The 26,064-nt window shown below is 40.4% G+C and overlaps 1 protein-coding gene across 1 annotated transcript in view; it reads right to left on the bottom strand.

Moving 5' to 3' along the window:
• LOC126100725 (midasin-like) overlaps positions 1-26,064 on the bottom strand; it is a 229,874-nt gene that overhangs the window by 136,545 nt on the left and 67,265 nt on the right. The window contains exons 12-16 of the mRNA XM_049911344.1: positions 23,816-24,038; positions 20,577-20,688; positions 14,374-14,605; positions 13,985-14,201; positions 1,346-1,531 (exon numbers count right to left, since the gene is read on the bottom strand). Of these exons, the coding sequence (XP_049767301.1) occupies positions 1,346-1,531; positions 13,985-14,201; positions 14,374-14,605; positions 20,577-20,688; positions 23,816-24,038 (970 nt within the window). The remainder of the gene's footprint in view (positions 1-1,345; positions 1,532-13,984; positions 14,202-14,373; positions 14,606-20,576; positions 20,689-23,815; positions 24,039-26,064) is intronic.

Here is a 26,064-nt window from a genome sequence, read left to right as displayed (position 1 = left end):
CCCAACCCTCTGTCTAACCTCCTGACCGCACCTAGCTGCCTTACCCTCTCTCCACCTTGTCCCTGCACACTCCCAGCAGCACTTTGCCGTCCCCCACCCCTACCTTGCTACCCCTCCCCCTCTCCACTCCAGCCTCCTCTGTACTCCCATCTGGTTGCATCTCCCACAATGCCCTGCTGCTTGCAATTTGGCTCCAGCTGCCAGATACTGTGGTCATGTGTGTGTGAGTTGCGTTTGCGTGAGTGTGTGTGTACGTGTATGTTTATTTTTGACATGAGCCTTCTTGGCTGAAAGCTAATTGTGTGACAGTCTTTTTGGTGTGCCTTTCTGCGACTCAGCATCTCCTCTCTATGGTGAGTAGCAACTATCCTTTCACTATATTGTTACAAAAACATAACAGAGCAAGTCTGAAAGTAGACCTGAAAAATCACTCCAGTTAAGACTAAAATAAGGTATAATCTATGCACTGAAAAAAAGTTGTACACATTAACAATGAAATCACAGAACCAACAGAGTAGTTTCTGTATTTGAGGCTGTCATTGATGACCGAAAAGATAGCAAAATAAATTAAAAGAAGAGTAATAATAGCCTGCCATACTTTTGGTAAACTAGCAAAGGAGACATGCTTATTGGGAATTCTTAAGAATGACAGAAAAACAAATAAATTAATCTACCCTGGGTGCAGCCTGAGCAGAAGATTTAATTGAGTCTGTAACGTAAATGCAAAGAAGATGGATTGGACGTCTAATTGAGACAATGGACTGCCACAGGACATGTAGCCAAGTAAAAGGATGGGAAACATATTAAGAATATCCTTTGCTCGATCTTACAAGATAAGGAAAGAGGAAGACAATGATATAACAGAAAGCGTGTTGTTGGTGGTGACGATCATGACACAGGTATTGAATAAAAATAGCCCATAGTACTCTTAACACAAGACAGTAACTAATTTTACTAAGGCAATTCTAATTGTTTTATTCTGATATTTGTGAATATTGTCTCTTGCCCTAATTTTCACACACATTCAGAATAAATACCAACACTGGACAGTTTCACCCCAAGTTATTCATCACAAGTGCTATATACACATTTATCAGTGAATTCCAAATATTATTTGCTATTTGTAAAAAAGTTTTAGGTGTAACTTCAGAAACATTTTAAAGTGTGTCATACTTCCACAATTTTTCAAGTAGCAAAAAATTATCTAAATGTTATTCAAAAACATACAATTTAAAGTAGAAATAAATAATTGTGTCTGACATACTGTGAACTTTCATAGCCATTTCTTCCAATCACAGGAATCGAAACAGCAATATAAAGGTGGGCCAATTTATCTGTTTCTCACCTGTAGTGTGGTTTATTTCCAGTCCCATCACAAAGACTATAACTGTCAACATTTTTCAGTTTGCAATAGAACTGCACTAAATCCTTTATTTTTCTTGCTCCGAGTCCAAGTTGTCCAATGTAACAATGCATCATTTCTTTCAAATCACTCTCTGATGTAAGTTCATCTACAAAGAATTCTGTGAACCTACAAAGAAAAAAATAAATGTTTTATTGGCAACAGAGTCCACAGCCATAATACACTTATTGAATGAAATTAGTTTCCTGCATTTGTGTTAAACCCATTAAATACATATGTTCTGGGTTGTAGTCATACAATTTTATGCTCAGTGTGTGGACAGTTGAGCTCAAAAGCCGCTATATTTGGTTCAGTACGAACAGTAATATGCAGTCAAGCCATTTACTAGTGTGAAGGAGCATCAGACTGACAAACAAGTCGAGGATGGAACCTACACAGACAGGTTTGTACTGCCGGGTATCACGACTACAGTTCTTTAGCCCAGCAAACCAAATCTCACATACGTAATTATGTGACTGTAACCCAAAATGTGTGTTTAATTGGCTAAAGATTTTGCTTGAAAATTGCTATAAAACCAGAATGCTGTTGTGTACAAAATAAAATTAAAATGGATGTAAAAAAAAACAGCCACTGTAGGAAATTAATTTCTTTAACAGAAAAAAAGTCAGTAATCATTGTAAAAGAAAAATAAATAAATAAATAAAGTGACCAGTTTGCCGAATTTAACTTCGATATTGCTTTCTGAAGCTTTGCACGAACTGACAATGTCCGTAGCACTGAGAGACGAAGCGTTGGGCAGAGGCATACACCTCTGACCGTGGCCTAAAGCCAATAAAAGAAAAATCACTAACAACAAAAACTGGATGTTAAAGCCTGAATTGTGCGATAACATTTTCCACTACCATTCATAAAACACTGACTCACTCATGCAGATACATGTCGAGACAATATGTCCTGAAAATGCCTAAGAATAACTTTTAACAACAGGGAGCCGGGCACGCTTGTCCTGTTGTAAAACCGGCAGCTCAATTGGCAAACGTTATGACAGTCGAAAGATCAGTGTTTGACAGTCGAGGAGGCTGTGCTGAGCTGTGTGAACTTTGCAGCTCTGTCAACAGGTGGCAGCTCTTCGACGTCCGAGGGGGCAGAGTTCAAAGTATGAGAAATCCTCATTGCAGGTCAAATAGCTAGAGACACAGGCCATAAGATGGATAAAAACCAACGTTCTGAATGAACTGTGGAGCATAACCGCTGTGGCCAAATGACTGCATAAAGAAAATATGACACAATGAAATCTCTAAACATGAAATGAACAAAACCAATGAGAAGGAAGCCAGTCACATGGTTTTAAAGGCAAAAATTACACGAGTGTGTGAGTGAAGATGCACCCTCAGTACAAGATTTAATTTACAAGTTCACTCTGTCTCAGCAACACATAATGTAATCGGCAACTTCCTGTGTCTCCAAGCCTTTTCCTAGTACATCACCACCTATTGAGGTTATTGAACTGTATGTTTTGCTGTTGCTATCTTAAGTTTATTGCAGAGCATAGCAAGTCTCTCTCTCTCTCTCTCTCTCTCTCTCTCTCTCTCTCTCTCTCTCTCTCCCCTCCCTCATTTTTACTATTGAGTCAATATTCCCCATACCTTTATCTTCTATTCATTTCCCTATTATTAGATTCTAAAACATGGGCGAGGGGGGGGGGGGTGATGGAAAGGGAGAGGATGATGGAGAGGGACAGGAAGATGGAGAGGGTGATGAGGAGAGGGAGAGGAAGAGAGGAGGAGAGGGAGAGAGGAGAGGAGGAGAGGAGAGGAGAGGAGAGGGAGAGAGGAGGAGAGCGAGGAGAGGGAGAGGAGGAGGAGAGGGCGAGGGGGAGAGGGGGAGAATGGGGAGGAGATGATAGGACAGAGGGAGTGAAAACTGTTGGGTGGAGGGTGTGGGGACAGTATGTTACTGTAGGTAGAGGCCAGGATAACTAAGGGAGCAGACAATGTGTTATACGGATAACTCACTTTCTGCGCAGTTCAGAAAAGCAGGTGGTGGAAGGCAGGACACAGATGGGTTGGGTAGTTGTGACAAAGCAAGCTGGGATATTTTTCTTCCCCTCTTGTTTTGCCATCTGCCTTACTTAAATTCGTTTTTTCATTTTTGAACTAATTACCATTAACAAACGTGAATATAATCTGTATTTTCACAATAGAGAAAGATTGGCCCTCAGTTTTAAAATAACTAACACCAGAACTAATTTTGTTCTTAGTTTTAGGTATATAATTCTATTGTTGACATGTAAACAAATATAAACTCTGTAATAATTGTAAAAATTTGGAAGACGAAATGATAGTATTCTCAAAGTATCTATTTGGGTATAGTCTAAAACATGTTAGCAAAACCAGCCATCAATTAATTCCAACGTAATTAACAGTTTTGTCCAAAGTATTGTTTAAGTGCTTATATTTGTTAATTTCATGATTTAAACAAATAATTCAGCTTAACCCTTCCAGTAGGAGAAACTGTTAAAAAGAACCAATTTTTCAATGTATTCAGTTAATTTAATGAGTTAAGTTTTAATTGTAATTTTGGTAAATTAAACTTCAAACAATGTGTAGTTACAGTACATATTATTGTGTTAATATATATGGGGTCAGTTTTTGGTCACAAGACCGTCAGTTCACGGCTGAGTTTCAGACGAGGAATCTGTGCTGCTTAGAACAACAACAATGCATCAACTTAACAGTGAAATAAGTGTTACACCAATACGCCTTGTGTTAAAACACTGACAGTGTCTGCTCCATACGTACCTTTCTATTCTGTGAACTGCGAACTTTGTGGTTATGTTTTTACTGCTCGCAGATGTTCAATACTAAACTATTGTAGCAGTATGTGGAGGTTTGCCTGCACACTATTAATGAGGCTTATCGAAAGTTAAACAATTGTGCACTGGCCATATAACTGTGTATTATTAGGGGGTTGTGAACAGTGAAATTAAAGTACTGTGAAATGCAACTATGACCCTATTGGCTACCTTACTTACAGTAGTCAGTGTCAGAATCCATAACCCATTTTTCAGCCAGTGTAGAAATGCAGTACAATGACACCAAGGACATCAAACAAATGAATAAATAAAGCAGGCAGAATCGCTACATAGTGAAGCAGCTACTGGAATCAAGAGTGTTATGTTCAGCCACAAGTTGTGCCACAGCGTGGTCTACTTTGTTCTTGGCCACAGATTAGTGGTGGTCTTTCATCCTGGTGGACAGCTGGTTGGTAGTCATACCAATACAAAAAACTGTGCAACAATTGCAGCAGGGCTGGTAAATGACATGGCTGCTTTCACATGTGGCCTGGCCCCTGATGGGGTAGGACAGGACAGGACAGGACAGGACAGGACAGGACAGGACAGGAATAGGAAGTGCTGGGTGGGTGGATTGGGCAGGTTTTGCACCTGGGCCTTCCACAGGGATATGATCCTTGTGGCAAGGGGTTCAGATTGGGAGTGCAATAGGAATGGACTAGGATGTTGTGGAGATTGGGTGGGCAACAGAACACCACTTTTGGAGTGGTGGGAAGTATCTCTGATAGGATGTCCCTCATTTCAGGCCTGGCGAAAGAGTGGTTTAGTTGTTCCAGTCCGGGATGGTACTAGGTGACAAAGGGGACAATGCGCTGTGGCTTGTTTCTGGAGGTGGTGGGAGGATTGGAGTTGTGGGGGGAAACTGTATGGGAGTGGGATAGTGCCTGTCTGACAAGGCCTCTGTGAGAACATCGGCACACAGAGCAAGAGAGTTCTCGTCAGTGCACATATCTCGGCCCTATGGGAGTGATTTTTTTTGTGTGAAACAGATGACAGCCACTAAAACACAGGTACAGTTGGTGGTTGGTGGTTTAATGTGGGCAGAGGTGTGTATAGAACCATCAGGGAGGAGATGGCCAATGTCTAGGAAGATGACACACTGGTTTGAGGACTACCAGGTGAAGTGGATGGAAGAAAAGGTGTTGAGGTTGTGAAGGAATGAAGATACTGTTTCTTGGCCCTGAGTACAGATCATGAGGATATCCATCAATGGACCTGAATCAGACTAGGGATTTGGTGTTTGGGAGGCTAGGAATGTTTCCTCTAAATAGCCCATAAACGTGTTGGCACAGGAGGCGGCCATGCAGGTGCCCATGGCTGTGCTGTGTGTTTGTTTCTATCTGTCTCCTTTCCAAGGAGAAGTAGTTGTGTTTTAGAATACAGTTAGTAAGATGTATGAGGAAGGAGGTTGTGGGTCTGGAGTCTGAAGGACATTGGAGAAGGTAGTGTTCAACAGCAGTAATACTATGGGCATGAGGGATGTTGGTTTCTTGGGAGGTGGCATCAACAGTGATGAGGATGGTTAGGTGGGAGGAGGATGGGGGTGGGTGTGAGGATCACAGCTGGATGGTGGTATGAACTGAGAGAGTCAGAGATCGATGTTGGTATTAGGTTGGTTTTGCTTGGAGGGATTGGGTACAGGAAGTACTTCCATTGCAGGGATTGCAAGAAGGAGAGTAGGCCTTTAACAAGTACAAAATGTTTAAATTTGAGTGTAGGGCAAAAGGGCTAAAGGTGATGCTTTTGGACAGGGCTGAAATTTCTGTGGAACTGAGGTTTTTGTTGCCTAGGTTGACAACAGTGTTAAGGGAATGTTTCAGGTCTAGAATTAGTGCAGTGTTGGTAGGGAGTTTTGGGGATGTGGCAAGTTGAAAGGGTCAGCTAGGCACAGTTTAGGTGCTCTAAGGGGTGGCCAAGGAGGAACACTGCGGGTAGGATAGGGATAGAGGTTGGATACCAGTGCCCTGAGGCGGCAGTAGGATGTCAGCGATAGAACCTAGTATCACCCCAGACTTGAACAACTGACCCACATCCTTCGCCAGGGCTTTGATTACCTATCATGATGTCCTGAAATGAGGGACATCTAACCCAAAATACTTCCCACCCCTCCTAAAGGTGTGTTCTGCCCCCTCCCCCCAACCATCACATCATCTTAGCCCATCCCTAGCCACTCCCAATCCCAACCCCTTGCCACCAGCATCATATCATTATGACAGATCCAGGTGAAAGACCAGCCCAATCCACCCACTCAGCACTTCCATTCCGGTCACAGGTCTATCCTATCGCATCAGTGGTCGGCCAACCTGTGAAAGCAGCCATGTCATTTACCAGTTCTGCTGAAATCGCTGCACAGTTTTTTATAATGGTTATGACTACCAACCAGCTGTCCAGTAAGATGAACAGCCACTGCCAAACTGTGGCCAAGAGCAAGAGATGAAGCTGAACACAACATGCTTGTTTCAATTGCTGCTTCATTACTCAAACCATCTGAATCCTTCCCTCCACCACCAGCTTTTCTGATTTACACTTGGGATTTATCCATACAACACAGTCCCCTCTCCCGTTATTATCCCAGCCTCAACCTACAGGAACATAGTGTCCCCACACCCTCCACCCAGCAGTTTCCACCCCCTTTGTTCTATCATCTACTCCCCATTCTCACCTCCCACCCTTTATTTGCCGCCCACTACCAATGCATCTGCCCATTTTTCCCTGATCCTCTCCTTTTTCCCTGCCTCCCTGCCCCACAATCTCCTGATGCTGTGCCTGTATGCATTCTAGCCCTGCACACTCCACCAGCCAGCATTCCTCTCTTCCCTCGCCCATACACTACCATCCCTTCCCCTGCCCTACCCCCTCCAGAATGATGCTTCCATCCCACATGATAGTTGCATTCTGGCCCAAGATGCCACAGTTGGCAGTCACTTGTGTGTGAGGTGAGCATGTTTGTGTGTGTTTCTCTTTTTCTGATGAAGGCTGCAGCTGAAAGCTTTGTGTAAGTATCTCTGAATTGTGCCTCTCTGTAACTTAAAATGTCATGTTTACACTAAGTAGCAATCTATCTTTTCCTACATTGTTGATATTCCTACCTGAAGTTTCCATTGTTTGAAAATTCCATTATATAATGTCTGTGTAGGCAGGTTGACACAGTATTTCAAATCTGGAACAGCACTTCTTGAACCCACACCAAACACAGCTAATCGTCTGGCCTGATTCTATGATCAAGATCTGGTGGCACTTACACATCTTTTTAATTGTATTTCCTAAGCAGCTACTGAGGCAACAAACAGTACAATAGATACTCATTCATGTTTGTTCTACACAAGGCTTAATTGATGGGATTAAAATAGCTTTCTCCCATAGCAAAATTGCCCTGTTGCTTGTATTTTTTATAACATTAGAGGAAGGTTCCTTAGTGTTCCCAACAAGGTATCACAACACGTGTTAAGGGATTTTGTTGTGACTTTGTGCCATGTCGTGCAGCCGAAAAAGCCAAAGCTAACTCACACAAAGAGAAGTTTCCATTTACTTCTCCACCCCCCTCACAAGGTTCCCATTTATCATCATAACACTGATAATGTGGTTTATCTCTCTTCCTAATCCTTCTTACAGCTTTCCGTACTTGTATTGATTTAACGGAATGGTTTATGGTATTCAGGAGTTGATGTTACATTCTCTTCTTCCTCTTCTTGGTAATCCTGTCACATTTTTCCATCACTATATGAAAGGTTGCAAGCCTCTATGCAATAGGTTTGCTCTTTAGGTTTTGGAGAGCTACCTACTTGTCCATAATTGTGCAGTGTCATTCATCATTGCACCAGCAGGGGAAAGCCTGTCTTCTTAATCTGCATGAGAACTCTAAGGTAGATTGTAGAGCACGTAAGTAATATGATTTGCCAGCTCCTGGGTGCTGTCACTATGTTGTAGCACAGAAAAGTGTCTGTATAGCATCCAATTTGTCTTAATACAGCATCCAACTTGGTAGCTTTAATTAGCGCACTGCTACATCTGGCGTGTTTCCTCCATCGGGAGGTGGTCACTTGAGTTTAGATCATTGACAACTTCCCAAGAAATAGTCTGCAAGAGTCAAAGTCCATTCTGAGAGAGAGGTGCCAAGGAACAAACCTACTGCTTTGTTGAAATGCATTCTCTGCTCTATGTTCAAAAACCACACTTTTTGCCGAGACTAACTACATAAATGGAATAAAAAAATGATTTAAAAAACATACATATACAAAAAGTCTATGCTAAAAGGTTGGTGCAAATTTAATTGTTTCCATTCTTTCTAAAATTTGGTTCATTCTTTTTATCTGATATGCAACAAATGCTCTAAATTATCATAAAAATGTTTAACAAAAGTAACATTCAGGCCCTGAACAGGCCTTTTCTTCGAATGGCGATGCAACAATACTTACTTTGTAAGAACAGCATTAATAGGCAGACAGCACAAATATCCACATTCAAACAGTGCAGTACCCACACAGCATAACTGGAAAGACAACTTTCATACAATTATAAGCTATACACAACAAATTGGAAATCTGAATACTTGTGATGAAACACACTGTCTGTTGTAATTATGATTCTTATAAATTATAATGATGCAATGTGCCTAACATACCATAAAATACTGCCATATTTAATAAAATATGAATAATGGGCAAATGAAGAAAGGAAAAATTAAGAGCATAGTACTCTAACCAATATTAACATTAATGCAGGGTGTCCAGGCTAGAGGTACATGCATACTTATAATGAAAGACCTCGACATTTTACGTTGCTGGGTAAATATGCAAACGACAGAGACACTCTGTAAGACGCAATCCTCCTCATTTCGTGAATAGCACTGAGTCGTATAGCACACGCGTACAAACATTTACTGTGCAGCAGGCAGACGTGCTTTTAACAGCCAACATTTGGATACCACAACAAAAGTTGCAGTGTGTGCTATCATTAGCAGAGTTAAAATCTGTAACAAATGTTCAGCAGTGAGCAAGAAGAGAATGGAAAATGGATCTTTCCACACACAAATCCACTTACCAGTGGGACAGAACTCTTTGAGAAATCGGAAGTTTGATTTCAAATGATGGAAAACATCCTAAAACGCATGTGAATGAAGCGACCGAGGAATGGGTGTCCAAAGCATTCGCCAGAAGCCCACATAAAGCCATCTGACAAGTTAGTAGGGAACTAGGAGTGCCCCATTCGATAGTGCATGACACTATGCACAAATGTCTCTGGCTGCACGCTTACAAACTCCAACTTTTTTATCAAATTAAGCCTGAGGATCACCACAGACAATGTGATTTTGTTGCCGAAATGTTACATCATTCCACATATGTAGTAGCAAAGTTAACTGACATAAATGTCAAACAGGGGGAAGTGAGGCTCCAGAGTAACGAAATGGGCACACCAAAAGTTAATGTGTGGTTAGGATTTCATAAACATAGGATAATTGGCCCGTTTCTCACACCTATCTTCACATGTTGCCAAACTACGCAGTTCCACAGATGCCTCCCGACATCATTTTCCAGCATGATTGTGCTACCACTATTAAAATTAAACAGAAACAACTTTTGGGTAGTGCACAAAATGAGAATTTCAAAGGCAGAGTGCAGCTATAAATAGTCCCAGGAGAACCGAAAAGCAGCAGGAAATAAGGGGAGCCCCAAATAACATGGAGTGATGAGAAAAACAAAAGAGACGCTGGTGACATGAGACTGACATTAATTTTAAAAAATATGAAGGGGTAGTGGCACCCTCTGAATGAAATATATGGGAAAAAACACATAGATTGGAACACCATGAGAAACGCATGCTTGAATATAAATGCAAGAAATAATCCTGAGCTAATAACGAGCATCAAAACTGACAGGGATTAGTGAATACAGGATTGTCATGGCGAGATTGAATATTGTAATCCCCAAATCCTTGAAAAATAAGTGAAAAATATACCTATTCAAAAAAGCAGTTAAAAATTCACTTGACACCTTACTGAGAAAATCTCCACTCATTCCAAATTAATGATATAAGTGTAGAGCAGATATGGCTTAAATTCAAAGAAATAGTATTGGCAACAATTGGGAGATTTATACCAAATAAATTAACAAACAACGGAGCTCATCCTCCTTGGTACACAAAACATGTTAGAACACTGTTGCAGAAACAACAAAACAAACATGCCGAATTTAAACAGACGTAAAACCCCCAAGATTGGCATTCTTTTACAGAAGCTCAAAATTTAGCGCGGACTTCAATGTGAGATGCTTATAACAGTTTCCACAATGAATCTTTGTCTTGAAACCTGGCAGAAAATCCAAAGAGATTCTGGTCGTATGTGAAGTATGTTAGCAGCAAGAAACAATCAATACCTTCTCTGTGTGATAGCAATGGAGATACTATCAAAGACAGTGCTGCCAAAGCAGAGTTACTAAAAACAGCCTTCCGAAGTGCCTTCACAAAAGAAGACGAAGTAAATATTTCAGAATTTGAATCGAGAACAGCTGCCAACATGAGTAACGTAGAAGTAAATATCCTCGGAGCAGTGAAGCAACTTAAATCACTTACTAAAAGCAAGTCTTCTGGTCCAGACTGTATACCCATCAGGTTCCTTTCAGAGTATACTGATGCATTAGCTCCATGCTTAACAGTTATATACAACCATTTGCTTGACGAAAGATCCATACCCAAAGACTGTAAAGTTGCACAGGTCACACCAATATTCAAGAAAGGTAGCAGGAGTAATCCACTAATTACATGCCCATATCGTTAACATCGATATGCAGCAGGATTTTGGAACATACATTGTGTTCAAACATTATGAATTACCTCGAAGAAAAAGGTCTATCAACACACAGTCACCATGGGTTTAGAAAACATCGTTCCTGTGAAACACAACTAGCTCTTTACTCACATGAAGTGCTGAGTGCTATTGACAAGGGATTTCAGATCGATTCTGTATTCCTGGATTTCCAGAAGGCTTTTGACACTGTACCACACAAGCGGCTCGTACTGAAATTGCGTGCCTATGGAATATCGTCTCAGTTATGTGACTGGATTTGTGATTTCCTGTCAGAGAGGTCACAGTTTGTAGTAATTGACAGAAAGTCATCGAGTAAAACAGAAGTGATTTCTGGTGTTCCCCAAGGTAGAGTTATACGCCTTTTGCTGTTCTTCATCTATATAAACGATTTGGGAGACATTCTGAGCAGCCGTCTTCAGTTGTTTGCAAATGACGCTGTCGTTTATCGACTAATAAAGTCATCAGAAGATCAAAACAAATTGCAAAATGATTTAGGAAAGATATCTGAATGGTGCAAAAAGTGGCAGTTGACCCTAAATAACGAAAAGTGTGAGGTCATCCACGTGAGTGCTAAAAGCAACTATACAATTACAAACAACTGAAACTGGAAGGAAGGCTAACCAAAGACTTCGTTTTATTGCCAGGACACTTAAAAAATGTCACAGACCTACTAAGGAGACTGCCTACACTACGCTTGTCCGTCCTCTTTTAGAATACTGCTGCGCGGTGTGGGATTGTTACCAGATAGGCCTGACGGAGTACATCAAAAAAGTTCAAAGAAAGGCAGCACATTTTGTATTATCGCGAAATATGGGAGAGAGAGTGTCACAGAAATGATACAGGATTTGGGGTGGACATCATTAAAAGAAAGGCGCTTTTCGTTGCGACGGAATCTTCTCACGAAATTCCAGTCGCCAACTTTCTCAGAATGTGAAAATATTTCATTGACACCGACCTACATAGGGAGGAACAATCACCACGATAAAATAAGGGAAATCAGAGCTCGTATGGAAAGGTATACGTGTTCTTTCTTTCCGCGTGCTATACGAGATTGGAATAAGAGAGAATTGCGAAGATGGTTCGATGAACACTGTGCCAGGCACTTAAATGTGATTTGTAGAGTATCCATGTAGACGTAGATGTAGATGTAGATGCTAGCCAAGCCTGCAGGTGTCGCTGTTGGGTTTGACCATGAATGGCATATATTCAATGCCCTCAATACATTGCACGTGTCAGTCATGGTCAGAACAATGTTCCGTTTAGTTGTGAGTGCATTATGTCGAAGCAAAGCGAATTTGATTGTTGGTGCTCGTGTGATGGGTACTTCCATGACCAAGGTAGCCAAAGTGTTTGGTGTTTCAAGAACACCGTACTGACGATTTATACTGCATACGGGGAAGTGGAAAATCATTATCCACTAACTAACAATACAGGTGCAAGTGTATGTTGAGTGATCACAAAAGCTGGTCACTGAAGAGGACTGTGGCAAAAAAATAAGAGGACGACAGCTGCAAAAGTCATTGCAGAACCGAATGTCGCACTCGTGAACCCAGCCAGCACCAGAACAACACAGAGGGAGTTCCATAAGCTGGGAATTGCAGGGCCAGCTGGAATTCCAAAACCCCAAGTTAGTGATGCAAATGCCATTACCAGGAAAATGTGGTGTCGAAGCAATGAAATGTGGATGGTGCGGCAATGGAAGCATGTTATTTGGTAGTATGAGTCTTGTCTGACACTGTTTCCAACTTCTGGCTAAGTTTACGTCCCAAGAATGAAACATAGTGTGGGTTCAGTGACGACAGGAGCAGTCATGTCACGGTATTCCATGTGCCCCAAAGTTACTCTGTGAGCTTGCATTACTACCGTGGATTATATGAGCATTTTGGATGATTAGGTCCTTCCGAAGATATTATATTTGTTCCCCCATGGTGATACTGTGTTCCAAGACACCACTGTCCATGCAGTTGCATTGTCCAGGGCTGCTTTGTGAGCACAAGGACAAACCGTCACATCTCCCTGCCACCACAGTCACCAGATCTCTACATTATAGAGCCGTTGTGGCCTACTTTGGAAAGAAGGAAGTGTGGTTGCTATCGACCTCTACCATCATTACCTTTCCTGAGCTTGCCCCTATTCTGTGAGAAGAAAAAAACATACTGGACCTGTATTTATCCATTCTGAGATAACTAGGTGCTTTTTTGAATGCCAACAGTTTTTTCCTACACTGTATTACTGTGCTGTGTTTTAGTGTTTCCATATTTTTGTCCACCCCATGTAGTTCCAGTATATGGTGACCCAGGCTGAAGCAGCATGTGATGACAAAGAAGATACCATAAAACTCAAGTGGCGTGTACAAATTCATCTGTAAAAAAGATTAGGTGCAACATGTACTTAATAAAATGCCCCACAAGTATAACAACTCCTCCTGTCCTAAAACAAATCTATTATGGCTTTATCTACTCACTTTTGCAATAGGGAACTGAAACTGGAGACGGGCAATCCACAGTCTACATGGATTCAGTATTCCAGCTTCAGAAGGGAGCAGATAGAATAAATACTAATACAAGTAAATGTCAAGCCTGAAGTGACTATTTCATCAAGTACAATTAACTGATTGTGTGTCCCTAATACAATTACATTTGTAGAAGATAATGTAGAAATTTGCATCATAAAGAGAGACATTCATCATTACGATACACAAATCAGATGTGATCATCATACATTATGAAGAAATAAGAGAGCCACAGGTCACAGTCCACTTTCTGCTGGAAGACAATTCTGTAACAAGTTGCCAATGATGTAATGCAACTCCATGGAAATCCTTTGAAGGGCAAGTTGAAAGACTGTTAATTATATAATTATAATGGTTATTGTTATCATCATCATCATCATCATCAATTCATAGGTTTTTGTGCAGCAGGGGAAAAATTTTGACTCTTCAAGAGATATAAAATTTAAGTTTTACCTGTTACGTAAGCCAGCAGGCAGTTCCTTCTTGCCGACATCTGTAGCAGGATTCATACAAGCAAAGAGACGAAAGTCCTTGTGCCTTGGAACAGGTTGCTCATCACCTCGTTCCAATAAGCGGAGGCTACCCACGGCTCCATCTTCCAATAGCCCTGACAAGCATTCCAACGTTTCTGGTGGTGCCAAGTTGATTTCATCAAGGAGCACCCATTTTCCTATTCATATCAAGATATAATTAACACACAAATAAAACCACAAAATCAGATATTTCTCACTTATATAGCTGAATGAAGATGTACATTGGTGACTGGCTGGCAAAGTTCAACTCAAATATGATATTCCTCCCTCCTCCCCACCTCTATGGAAGGAAAGGTTAAGGGAACTCACCTTCACGGACAGCTCTGACAAGACTTCCCTCGATAAAAGTGAAGGCCATAGCATTAGAGGAAATCTGCTTCTCTAGCCGTGACAAATCACCACTTAACTGTTTCCAGTTTGAAATCATAGTGGTAATTTCTTCACTGGGGTTAGACTTCTTACGTAACTTCTTCAAGACAGAAGACGTTTTACGCTTCATCATAAGGAGTACCATTTTCCAGTTTCGGCTATGATACTCTCTCTGTGAAAGCAAAGTAAAATCATAAGAAATGGTTGCACCAACTACGTTGATATATATAATTAGGCATATCTAAAAACAGAGATGATGAGACTTACCAAACAAAAGCGCTGGCAGGTCGATAGACACACAAACAGGCACAAACATACACACAAAATTCAAGCTTTCGCAACAAACCGTTGCTTCATCAGGAAGGAGAGGGAAAGATGAAAGGATGTGGGTTTTAAGGGAGAGGCTAAGGAGTCATTCCAATCCCGGGAGCGGAAAGACTTACGTTAGGGGGAAAAAAGGACAGGTATACACTCGCGCACACACACACATATCCATCCACACATACACAGACACAAGCAGACATTTTTTCACAAATGTCTGCTTGTGTCTGTGTATGTGTGGATGGATATGTGTGTGTGTGCGTGCGCGAGTGTATACCTGTCCTTTTTTCCCCCTAACGTAAGTCTTTCCGCTCCCGGGATTGGAATGACTCCTTACCCTCTCCCTTAAAACCCACATCCTTTCGTCTTTCCCTCTCCTTCCCTCCTTCCTGATGAAGCAACAGTTTGTTGCGAAAGCTTGAATTTTGTGTGTATGTTTGTGTTTGTTTGTGTGTCTATCGACCTGCCAGCGCTTTTGTTTGGTAAGTCTCATCATCTTTGTTTTTAGATATATTTTTCCCACGTGGAATGTTTCCCTCTATTAATTCATATATAATTAGGCAGAAATACTGAAGCAGTGAACGAAACATGAAACTGATGGGAGGTGAGTTAAAGTAATTACAATTATTATTTTATTTTCTATTATTTGCCACAAGTGCACAATATCACTGGTTTCAGCTAGTTACTAAATTGTAGTATCAGATTGCTCTCTCTCTCCATTAGAAAATAGGCCAATGTCCATTAAAATAATGGACATTATTATTATTATTATTATGTTCTGACACTTGATTTACCATCATTTGTGCTCTTGATTCCCAATACAACATTGTTAAGCCTGAATTACAGTCACTTCATTTTTTGCACTATGTTAAATGTTTTTTGTTCATGATTGAACCAATCGTTGGTGAGGGCAAGATGGAGATCTTGTGCAGATAGGTGGCCAGTCAGTCATATCCAGTAGCCAAGTGGAATTTGGCTACTGCTTCTCCTCTTGGTCCATCAGGCACTACAGTCATCCCATGAGGTTTTTCCGGATCTTTTATTGGATCATTTTAATTCTTCATTAAATGTATTATTAATAATGCACTCCAATAAAAATAAATCATGTTAGTTTTCCCAGTATATTTAATCTTTCTGCCCTTTTTGGATAGAAAATCTGCTTTTTCATTACCATTTAAGCCACTGTAAGATGGTATCCACTAAATTGCAATTTGTCTTCTTCTGCTGCTGCAATTACTTCCTGGACTATTTTTGGATGTTTCGTGTTTATAACTGCCAATATTTGCTGCTATGGAATAACAAAATATAACTGCTTTGTCGAATATGCGTAAATAGTTGTTTTGCTGACATGCGACTATGGTGGTTCCAACTTCACCTTCTAACTCTGAGTGGTGTTGTCCTACAAATCGACAGAGAGAGAAAATTTTGCTGTACACTCCTATGCCAATGTTTTTCTTTCTTTTTCCATTAGTGAACCACCTGTGTAGACGTGGAGCAACTGAACTTCAGGGTATCTCAGTTTTACCGTTTCCAATTCTGTAGCTCTAATGATTAATTTATGTTTCATATTTTTTTAAATCATAAATTATGTCTATCTGGTATTGCAACAGAGAAAGCAGAGTTGGAGAGAGTGCGAAAATACATTTTTTAACATCAACTCTTGGCAGCTGATATTGTATCTTATGTATTCTACATTTTGGATGAAGCTAGTTTGCATTTTCAATTTTCTACTATTATTGTTACATGACTCTTTATCTTTTAGAAATTTAATACGATTGGATAGACAAATTAGTTTCTTATACCTGAGCAGTGCTAACCTTTGAATACTTATTTAAAGAGATTCTAACCCAGTTACAATGCTCAAGGTGATGATTTTACTCCATCAGTTATAATTCTTAATGCTTGGTTCTGGACTTTTTCTAACCATCTGATATTTCTAGTAAAAGCCACAACAAGTGCTTCACTGCTGTTAAAATTCATCTTATGTAGGTTTTGCAGGTGTGTTGAGCACTGCCCTTGAACATCACCATTTACTATCCCCAACCTCTTTACTATGCTGAGTCTGCTATTTGCTTTATCAGCAGTTTTATTTATGTATGCCTCCAGTTTAATTTTTGATCTATATGTTCATTCTACTGCAGATCTTCCCCTCCAGTTTTTAAGAGCTATTTTTGGGTAAGAGTGACATAAAGAAAATATCTGATAGTAGGTTTTTCCAATTGCTTACTTCCCTAAGGTTTTCATGTGACCACCCTTCAAGGTGATTTATGACTGGTAATGAAGTCAAAATAACCAGATCATCTGCATACAGTGTGGTTTTTACGTCTTACGCCATAGATACGTATCAACTAACATAAGACTGGTCACAGTACCTTGAGGAGCTCCCTTGCATTTACTTTAATCACTTAACATGCTGTTCATCTACATCTACATGGACACTCTGCTAATCACACTTAAGTGCCTGGCAGAGGGTTAATCGAACCGCTTTCACAATAGTTCTCTATTATTCCAATCTTGAACAGTGCACAGAAAAAAAACACTTATATCTTTCTGTGTGAGCTCTAATTTCCTTATTTTACTACAATAATCATTTCTCCCTATGTAGGTCGTTGTCAACAAAATATTTTCGCATTTGGAGGAGAAAGTTGGTGATTGAAAATTCATGATAAGATTCTGCCGGAACAAAAAATGCCTTTGTTTTAATGATGTCCACCCCAAATCTTGTATTACGTCAGTGAAACTCTCTCCACTATTTCTCGATAATAAAAAACATGCCACTCTTCTTTAGACTTTTTCAGTGTACTCCATTAATCCTATCTGGTAAGGATATCAGAGTGCACAGCAGTACTCCAAAAGAGGATGGGAAAACGTAGCGTAGGCTGACCCTTTAGTAATCTGTTATATTTTCTAAGTACTCTTAGTATATTAAGTAAATATAATGAATCCAAGATGGGTGTTCCTCAGATGCTTCGACCAATCTGACTCTGGCAAACATAAATGCAGATCAACCAATATATCATTTACAACAATCTGTTTCAATGCTAGTGAATAAGTTTTCAATTTTAAGGAATATCATAATGCTTAACAGATCAGCAGAGACTTTTCTAATCACATCGTCACACATATGTTGTTGTGGAAGTATGTATTAGTAACCCTGTAAACTAAGGTCCGTTTTAGCTCCGTTTCCCCTTAACTTCAGTTTTTCTAACACTTACAATACAAAAGTGACATTCACGTAATATGAGCTTGAGAGAGGCGCAAGTTAAAGGAATAAAATGGAACAGACAAAAGGAAGGTAGGGGCACAATGTCCCACAAGCAACAAGGCCATTAGAGACAGAGTACATGCTTGGACTGGTGATGGGAAGGTATCAAAATCAGTTGTGTCCTACTGAAGGAATCGTGCCAGTATTTACCGTAAGTGAAGTACGGGAATTGTGGAAAATCTGAATCAGGATGGCTGGATGAGAATCTGAACTGTGACCACCCTGAATATAAGTCTAATGTTTTACCATTGCACCAGCTCACTTGGTAACCAAATAGAACAACATATTGCAACAGTGGCAGAAGAATAACATTAAAACACATAACAATACTTGAGTTGAAGTATGGAGCAAGTAACAAATCAAAAATTAAGAACTGTGGGCCAACTTTCAATGGAAATAATGGAAATGAGCGGATGGCACCAATGGCCAGGAGGCCCCTATTCAGAGAAGTTCAGCCGCCAAGTGCAAGTCTTATTTCATTCGACGCCGAGGGCGACTTGCGCACCGGTAACTTTCAATGAACTGAATTTTACAAAAAGGGAATATAAGCACTTTTTTGTAAGAAAGTTGTGTTATGCCTGTAACTTATGTTAAAACCTGGAAAGCAAAGCAGCTGTTCTATTCATGGGTGCTGTTTAACACTTATTCCAGTGTTGAATGAGTCCTGTATTTTTTTCCTACTTTGTGCTAAGCGTTCCCTGTGCAGTCCGTAGTGTGTCTGGCACTTTGTCAGTGGTGTGCGCCGACCAATAGCAATGGCTGTAGCATTTTCTTCTAGCCGCAGCTGTTCCAAACGCTGTGTGCGTACTTTGTGGCTATTATCCATTGTCAGTATAGCTGAATTCAGTTCTGAATGGCGTCCAAGCTGTGCTAGACGTTTTATCTCCCGACTAGTACTACTCCCTTTCCTAGACGTACTAATTAAGAGGAAGGGAGATGGTACCTTCAGTCACGGTGTGTACCGCAAACCCACTCACACTGAGTTGTACCTGCACACCAGCAGAAGCCACGACCCGCACAGAAAAACGGTTTACTCAGAATGCTGGTTCACCAGCCACGAACTCTGTCAAATCCGGATAATTTGGCAACAGAAATAGAACATCTACATTCTGTGTTCTACAAAAATGGATACTCTTCTCAAGGTGTTCAAAAGGCACTGCGCCCTGTATCGCCACCAGAGGTTCCTGAAGAGATACGTGAAGAAATGTAAAAGGTTGCACATTTGCCATACGTTGGGCCGATATCTGCCAAAATCAGCAGAATTCTCCTGAAACATTATCATTAAAAGCGTATTCCATCCACCCACCAAGATTAAGACTCTGCTAGGGAGCGTGAAGGGATGACCTGCGTCTACAGAAACCGGGCATTTACCATGTACCATGTGAATGTGGGATGGCATACATCTGCCAAACGACCAGGCTGAGACAGGCGACCAAGTCAGCGATTGGCAAGCATCGTACAGAACTAAATCATTCTGTGAAGTATAATGACGCCAAGATTTTAACACAAACATCGAGATACTGGGCCAGCGTTATCAAAGTATCTATTGAGATTCAGGTCGCAGAGAATCTCATTAATCAGGACACCCAGCACTCGATCTTCTGAAGATGCAATGTAGGCAACATAAAGACCCCAAGGGACACAAGCATAAAGATGGAATTAGGGGTAAGAGCCCAGTACATGTAACAATGGACATACATGAAATGATACCTAAGACAACAGACACAATATCCTAGGGCGTTCTTCCAAGTCTCAGGCAACAATTTGAACAGAATCGGCCTGAACATGACATTGCAGCCGCTCCTGGGGGACAAGAACTTCGAACAGAATGCCTAACATGGCACACCACACAGTAACAGAATGTCTCAATTCACAGAAGGACTCAAATGATGACAGTCGGCAGATAAAATGTCTAGCACAGCTTGGATGCCATTCACAACTGAATTCAGTTATATTGACAATGGATAATAGCCACAAAGTATGCGCACAGCATGCGAAACAGCCGCGGCTAGAAGAAAATGCTACAGCCGTTGCTATTGGTCAGCACACACCACGGACAGAGCGCCAGATGAGTCGCAGACCGAAGATGGAATGCCTAGCACAATGTAGGCATAAATACTGGACTCGTTCCACACAGGAATCAGTATTGAACAGCAGCTGGAGAAGACTGTGAGTCACGCAGTTGAAATATTGTGCAGGAAAGACACGAATAAACGGCAGAAACCCAATTAATCAACATGACAACTTTTTTTGTGGCAATAAGTCAAGCTGGGAACAATAAAAATGAAAGGAAACAATCAATGTGTGGAAAATAAGTTGTAGTGACCATACACATTTTATATACTTTCATATTTTTGAAAATGAGATGGCTGAACTGGAAAAAATCTGTTGGTTGATTGATTATGTATGTTAATGATTTACTATCTGTATTGCATCATAATCAATAAATATCAGGAGAATGGAACATATTAAACATTTAGGTTATTTCCACTATCACTAAATTGTCATACAGAACTGGACAGTATCCAAAAACAGGAAAAAAAATCTATATACTTACTGCCAGCTTCACTAAAAACTTAAGGCCATCTTCCCATGCAAGATTACGCACAAGTCTCTCAAATTTTTCTCTCACAGGTCTCACTATAAACTTCAGATCCATTGGTTTATAACTGTAAGTCACAAAGGAAAAGGATTCATTAGGTACATTGGATGAAATGATTTGCAGAAATTACAAATGTTAAGATACGATACAAATTATTTTCATTATATTTCTTAAAAATAGTATGAGTATAAAACACAAATGTAGCAAGATCAGATAAAAGTCAGTGTCATAAATTACATTATAGAAACAAGTGCAGAACAAGCATACAGCACAATAGCTATGTCTTCCCATGATTGAAATACCAAACAACAATAAGATATTTTTATTTGGCATACAACTAACAGGTTTTCTGATACATTTTCTATCCTCATAAAAATCACACATCAACATAACAATAACCTATTCTCACCCAATTAAAATTTTCTCCTTACTAAAAATGGACTAAGTGTGACTAAAGTACTCTTCCTCTCTGTTTACATTATTTATTATCACAATACCATACAAGAGACACCACTGCATGAAAGGCACAAGATATATTCACAGAAAATGTCATGGCTCATAATGATATCTCCTTTGCGAAATGAAATAAACCGAGTTAATGTATTCTTGTAATCAACAGCTAGATAGGAGTTGTATAGCAAGGCTCCAAAAGCATAAAATGTTAGAAGTTTGATCTGAATGCTTTCCATTTTCATTTACATGGTGGTTCACTTTGGTATTCTTGAAATTGGAAGTTAGATAATTTTGCATAGACAGACAGATGGGTTTAAATTAATCAATATGAATTAGTAAAATCAAATGGAAAGGAAAGATGGAATACTTTGTTAGCCACAATGGTCCACTTGAGTTGTTCCATGTTCAGTTTTTCTTTTAAGGTTGTACCGTTTGCTTCTTGAGTCCACCCAATACAACCCAATACCTTTTTTATGCTTTCCTATTACAATTTTCACTTTTATCTCTATACAACACTGTGTTCCTTGGAAAGAACATCATATTCCCTCCAGGAGTTCCCATTTGAGTTCACAAAGCATCTTCGTAATATGTTCTGCTAACAAATCTAGCACCACACCCCTGAGTTAATTCAATGTCTTCCATTATCCAATCCGGCAGTGATCCCAAACACTCTAGCAGTATTCAAGAATGAATCACACTAGAGTTTTATATGCGGTCCACTTTGTATATGAGCTATATTTTCCTAAAACTCTCTGAATAAAATGAAGTCAGCTGTTTGCCTTCCCTGCTACCATTCTTACGCCTTCATCCTATTTTGTATCACTTTGCAATGTTATATCTAGCTATTTAATTGACACTACTGCGTCAAGCAGCACATCACTAATACTATACTCAAACATTATAGAATTTTTTTCCCCTCTCATCTGTGTTAACATACACTTTCCTACATTTACAGCAAGCTGCCATTCGCCACACCAAATAAAAATTATGTCAATTTCATCCTGTACACTTCTACAGTCACGCAAAAATGATATTTTCCCGTATATTACAGCCAACGGTCACAGACTGCCACTCACCTTATGCATCAGATCATTGATGTACATACAGAACCTCTTCAATTGTTTTAAGTTTTTCTTTAGCTGTGTAGGATTGACAACAAGGACTTCTGGCCGTAATTAACAAGTTAACACGTGGTTAATACTTCGCTTCTAAGGTGCTACTGAAGTATCACAGACTGAGGCTGCAACAATGCTACAGTATAACAGGATCTACTGCTGGAGGCAGAGCAGGACCAACCTTATTACAACTGATCAACACACCCCAGTTTTTGCCCTTAAATTTGGGGGAAAAAATGTAGACAACTGTTTGTGTGTACGGTACACACCTAACTTAGATTTTACACGGATCACTTTTACTGTTGACTACGCCATACGGCTATGCCACAGAATTTATACGGGTCATTTTATCGTTGACTAAGCCCTATGACTTCGTTTTTCTATTTGTGCACTACGTGGCACGTGTTCTTCCTGCTTCCGAGGGAGACAGGTTTAAATCTGCCGAAACCTAGGTAAAGGTTTGAATAAACTTTTGATGTGCAACTGGTTGGCTGATTCTCATTGCATCCATAATGCTACAATTGCAGACTGCTGCCACATTCAAGATTTCAATATTCAATATAGTTGCACAAGAATTATATTTACGCCATTAATTTTTTATTAAAGGGGCAACCAAAAAGTTTCTGTTTGAGCTCACGACATAGCACGACTCTGATGTAGGTACTTAAGCACTGACATGTAGGCAAGGGATTAGTGTGGCATTCACGTCTTTCCAATACGTGAATGGTAAATGAGGATACGTGAACTGTGGTGACATTACCAAAAGCGTGCAAACAGGACCAGCTTGCAGTTGTTCTTTTCTCAGCTGCTGTGGGACAAAGACCGGCAGACATCCATTGGAGACTGGAGAACATGAGCAATTAAAAGTGAAACAAGGGGTGCTGCTGCTTCATAACATCATGCATCCCCATATGGCAAAACAAGGAAGTTATGCTAACTCGAGTGGGACACACTCAAACACCCATCCTAGAGCCCTGATCTATCCCCGTGCGATTATCGCGCCTTTGGTCCCTTAAAAAGGCCTCAAAAGGTCAATGATTTCTGTAGGGTGAGAATGAGCAGCAGGGAGATACAGACTTTTTCATGCAGCAGGACATGGTGTTTTACCAAATGGATACCTTCAACCCGGTGCAGTAGTAGGATGCTCGCCTCAATGCTCACAGCGAACTTGTTCGATTGCTATACCGATTCTGGACTGTACAGCCTTTGAATGGAAAGTTTTTTATCATCGCTTACAATTAATCTGAAACGCCTCATTCAAATGTAGTACAACATAGGCATTCTTCATTAAGTTTCTCATTAACAAGAAGGCAATAAGAAACAGTATTTACACATGTTTTACAATGGGATGGCAAAGAAAGTAAGAAATTGCTTCATGGGGATTAGTTGAAAATAACACCATTTACTAATCAGGCAGTAATTCAATGTTACATCAAAGGAATATTTAAAAAAGAATCAAACTGAGCTCCTCCCCGGAACATAAGTATTGTGAAAGTAGGCTTTTTAGTTTTTTAATTGACAAAAAAGATATGACTCCAAAAGCAACAATAGTGCACATACTCTTATAGCAGTAATAACCTCTGGGGACATGCCTATCACCTAAAATTTGAAGATAAAGATACTAACCCTCCGAGCAGATCTGTTGTTTCACTCTGCTGGTTCATATTGATGACCAGTAGTGGATTTCCAGTTCTTTGTGCTAGGTGCTGAATGAGGAAAGTTTTTCCTGTGCCTGTTTCACCAACAAGCAACACTGGCTCACAAAACTGTATTGCACGGGCTACTCCTTCAAGAAGTCGAACCACGGGTGGGACAAGGGCAATTCGCTGAGCACGTTGAATTGCAATCTCTGTAGAAACAAAAAGGGATACTGGTTAAATAATTACTAATTTCGCACATCTATATATTTTTTTAATTTCTTTTCAGTAATAGAATATTAAATCCATAAAAGTTAAGTATAAACAAATATGGATTAGCAGTTTCACTGGATATAATTACCCCACCAGCCTAATTCAAATGCAGATTTCCTGGGCCATCACATCCAATCCTGGTATTGTTGAGCCCTCAAACAAACTACATAGAAATAAACCTTTTGCCACTCGATAATATCCTGGCCTGGAATTTGTTAATCCGCTACTTTGACACAGCTGTGACTTCCTAAAATCATGCCCTAAAATTAGGTCTATTCTCTCTGACATTTTGCCCACTCTCCCAATCTCCTCAATGTTCTTGTCAGACCCTATGCTCCTTCTGCACAAATCTCCCTATCCTATAGCTCCTACTCCTGTGACCGCCCCCACTGTTGGCAAAACATATGCTATCAAAGGGAGAACACCTGTCAAACTACATGTCGTGTACCAGCTGTTACATAAACACTGTTTGTCCTTCTACATTGATATCACTAGCACCATGTTACTTGTTACAGTGAATGGGCACAGACAGAGGGTGTACACTGGCAAGCTAATATTATGTCATAGAGCAAGCTCTACAACATGACAGTCATGCCTGTAATGCCTGTTTCACCACAAGTGCCATCTAGATTCCACCTACACACCAGTTTCTCAAACTATGTACGTAGGCATTGGCATTATAACATGTCCTCGCTTCTTGCCGTCCGCCTGGCATTAATTTATGTTAATTTCTTCAGCCACAGCATTTCTACACTCCCTTTTAGTTTTCTATGTCTTTTATTTTCTGACCTGACTATTCTCCCAATTCCCCTTTCCCCACAAGTACACCACATATAATGCACTTACCTTTCCACTCTTATTAACTCTTGTACAATGTTTCGTCAGTAATCTCCATCTTGTTTTTTATCCTATATTCCACCTTTTAAGCACCTCCAGTGCAGTCCCCAAAAATCAGTCTTTCCTTCTCATCCTCCCCTCTAAGTCTCCCTAATCTGAGGTTCTGGGTGACTTCACCGGAACTCTCCACTTTTCCTAAAATGTCACCAATCTTTTTCCTTCATCCCTCTCTTCCTTTCCTTTCAACCCAACTGCCAGAAAGAGCTGTCGACTCTAGAAACCTGCACATTTCCTTAACTTTTATGCGGTTTTATCCTGCCGCCACTTGGTGAGCAGATTTTTTTTTATCTACCCAGTTATATTACAACTCAAATTGTGTATTACTTGTCAAAGTCAGGTTTAGATTTTCCGCCCGACCCATCTAATTTACATTTTCAAAGAATGGAAAGACCAGTATGGTATATTAACAATATTATGAAAAGTACAGATCGCTACTCACCATAAACATGACAGACTGAGTTGTAGACAGACACAACAAAAAACTATTACACACCGAGTTTTCGGCCACAGCCTTCTTCAGAAAGAACACACACACACACACACACACACACACACACACACCTCACGCTAACAAGACCACTGTTTGGCCACCACAGCCAGGAGGCAAATACAGTGGATGGAAGCAGCAATCCGGAGTAAGACAAGTAGGGGGAGAAAGGGGGTGGGGACAGGGAATGGGAAAGGAGACGTGCAGGGAAAGGGAAAAGACCGACAGGTGCACTGGCAGAGAATGACGCACAACGAGGATGAGGGGATGTGAATTGGGAGAAGGTGACATGACAGAGGGGGTGGAAACTGTTGGGTGAAGGGTGTTGAAGGGTGTGGGGACAGTAGTTTACTGTACATTGAGGCTGGGATGATTTCAGGAGCAGAGAATGTGTTTTAAGGATAACTCCCATCTCCACAGTTCCGAAATGCTGGTGGTGGACGGGAGGATCCAGATAGTCCAGGTGGTGAAGTAGCTATTGAAATCAGACATGTCGTGTTCAGCTATATCGTGCCACAAGTAAGTCCACTTTGATCTCAGCCACAGTTTCACGGTGGCCATTCACAGTAGTGGACAACAAT

Source organism: Schistocerca cancellata, chromosome 9 (genome assembly GCF_023864275.1).
Source record: "Schistocerca cancellata isolate TAMUIC-IGC-003103 chromosome 9, iqSchCanc2.1, whole genome shotgun sequence".
Classification (NCBI taxonomy): Eukaryota; Metazoa; Arthropoda; class Insecta; order Orthoptera; family Acrididae; genus Schistocerca; species Schistocerca cancellata.
The sequence above is the reverse complement of the archived record's forward strand: the minus strand, read 5'-3'. Positions and strand labels throughout refer to the sequence as shown.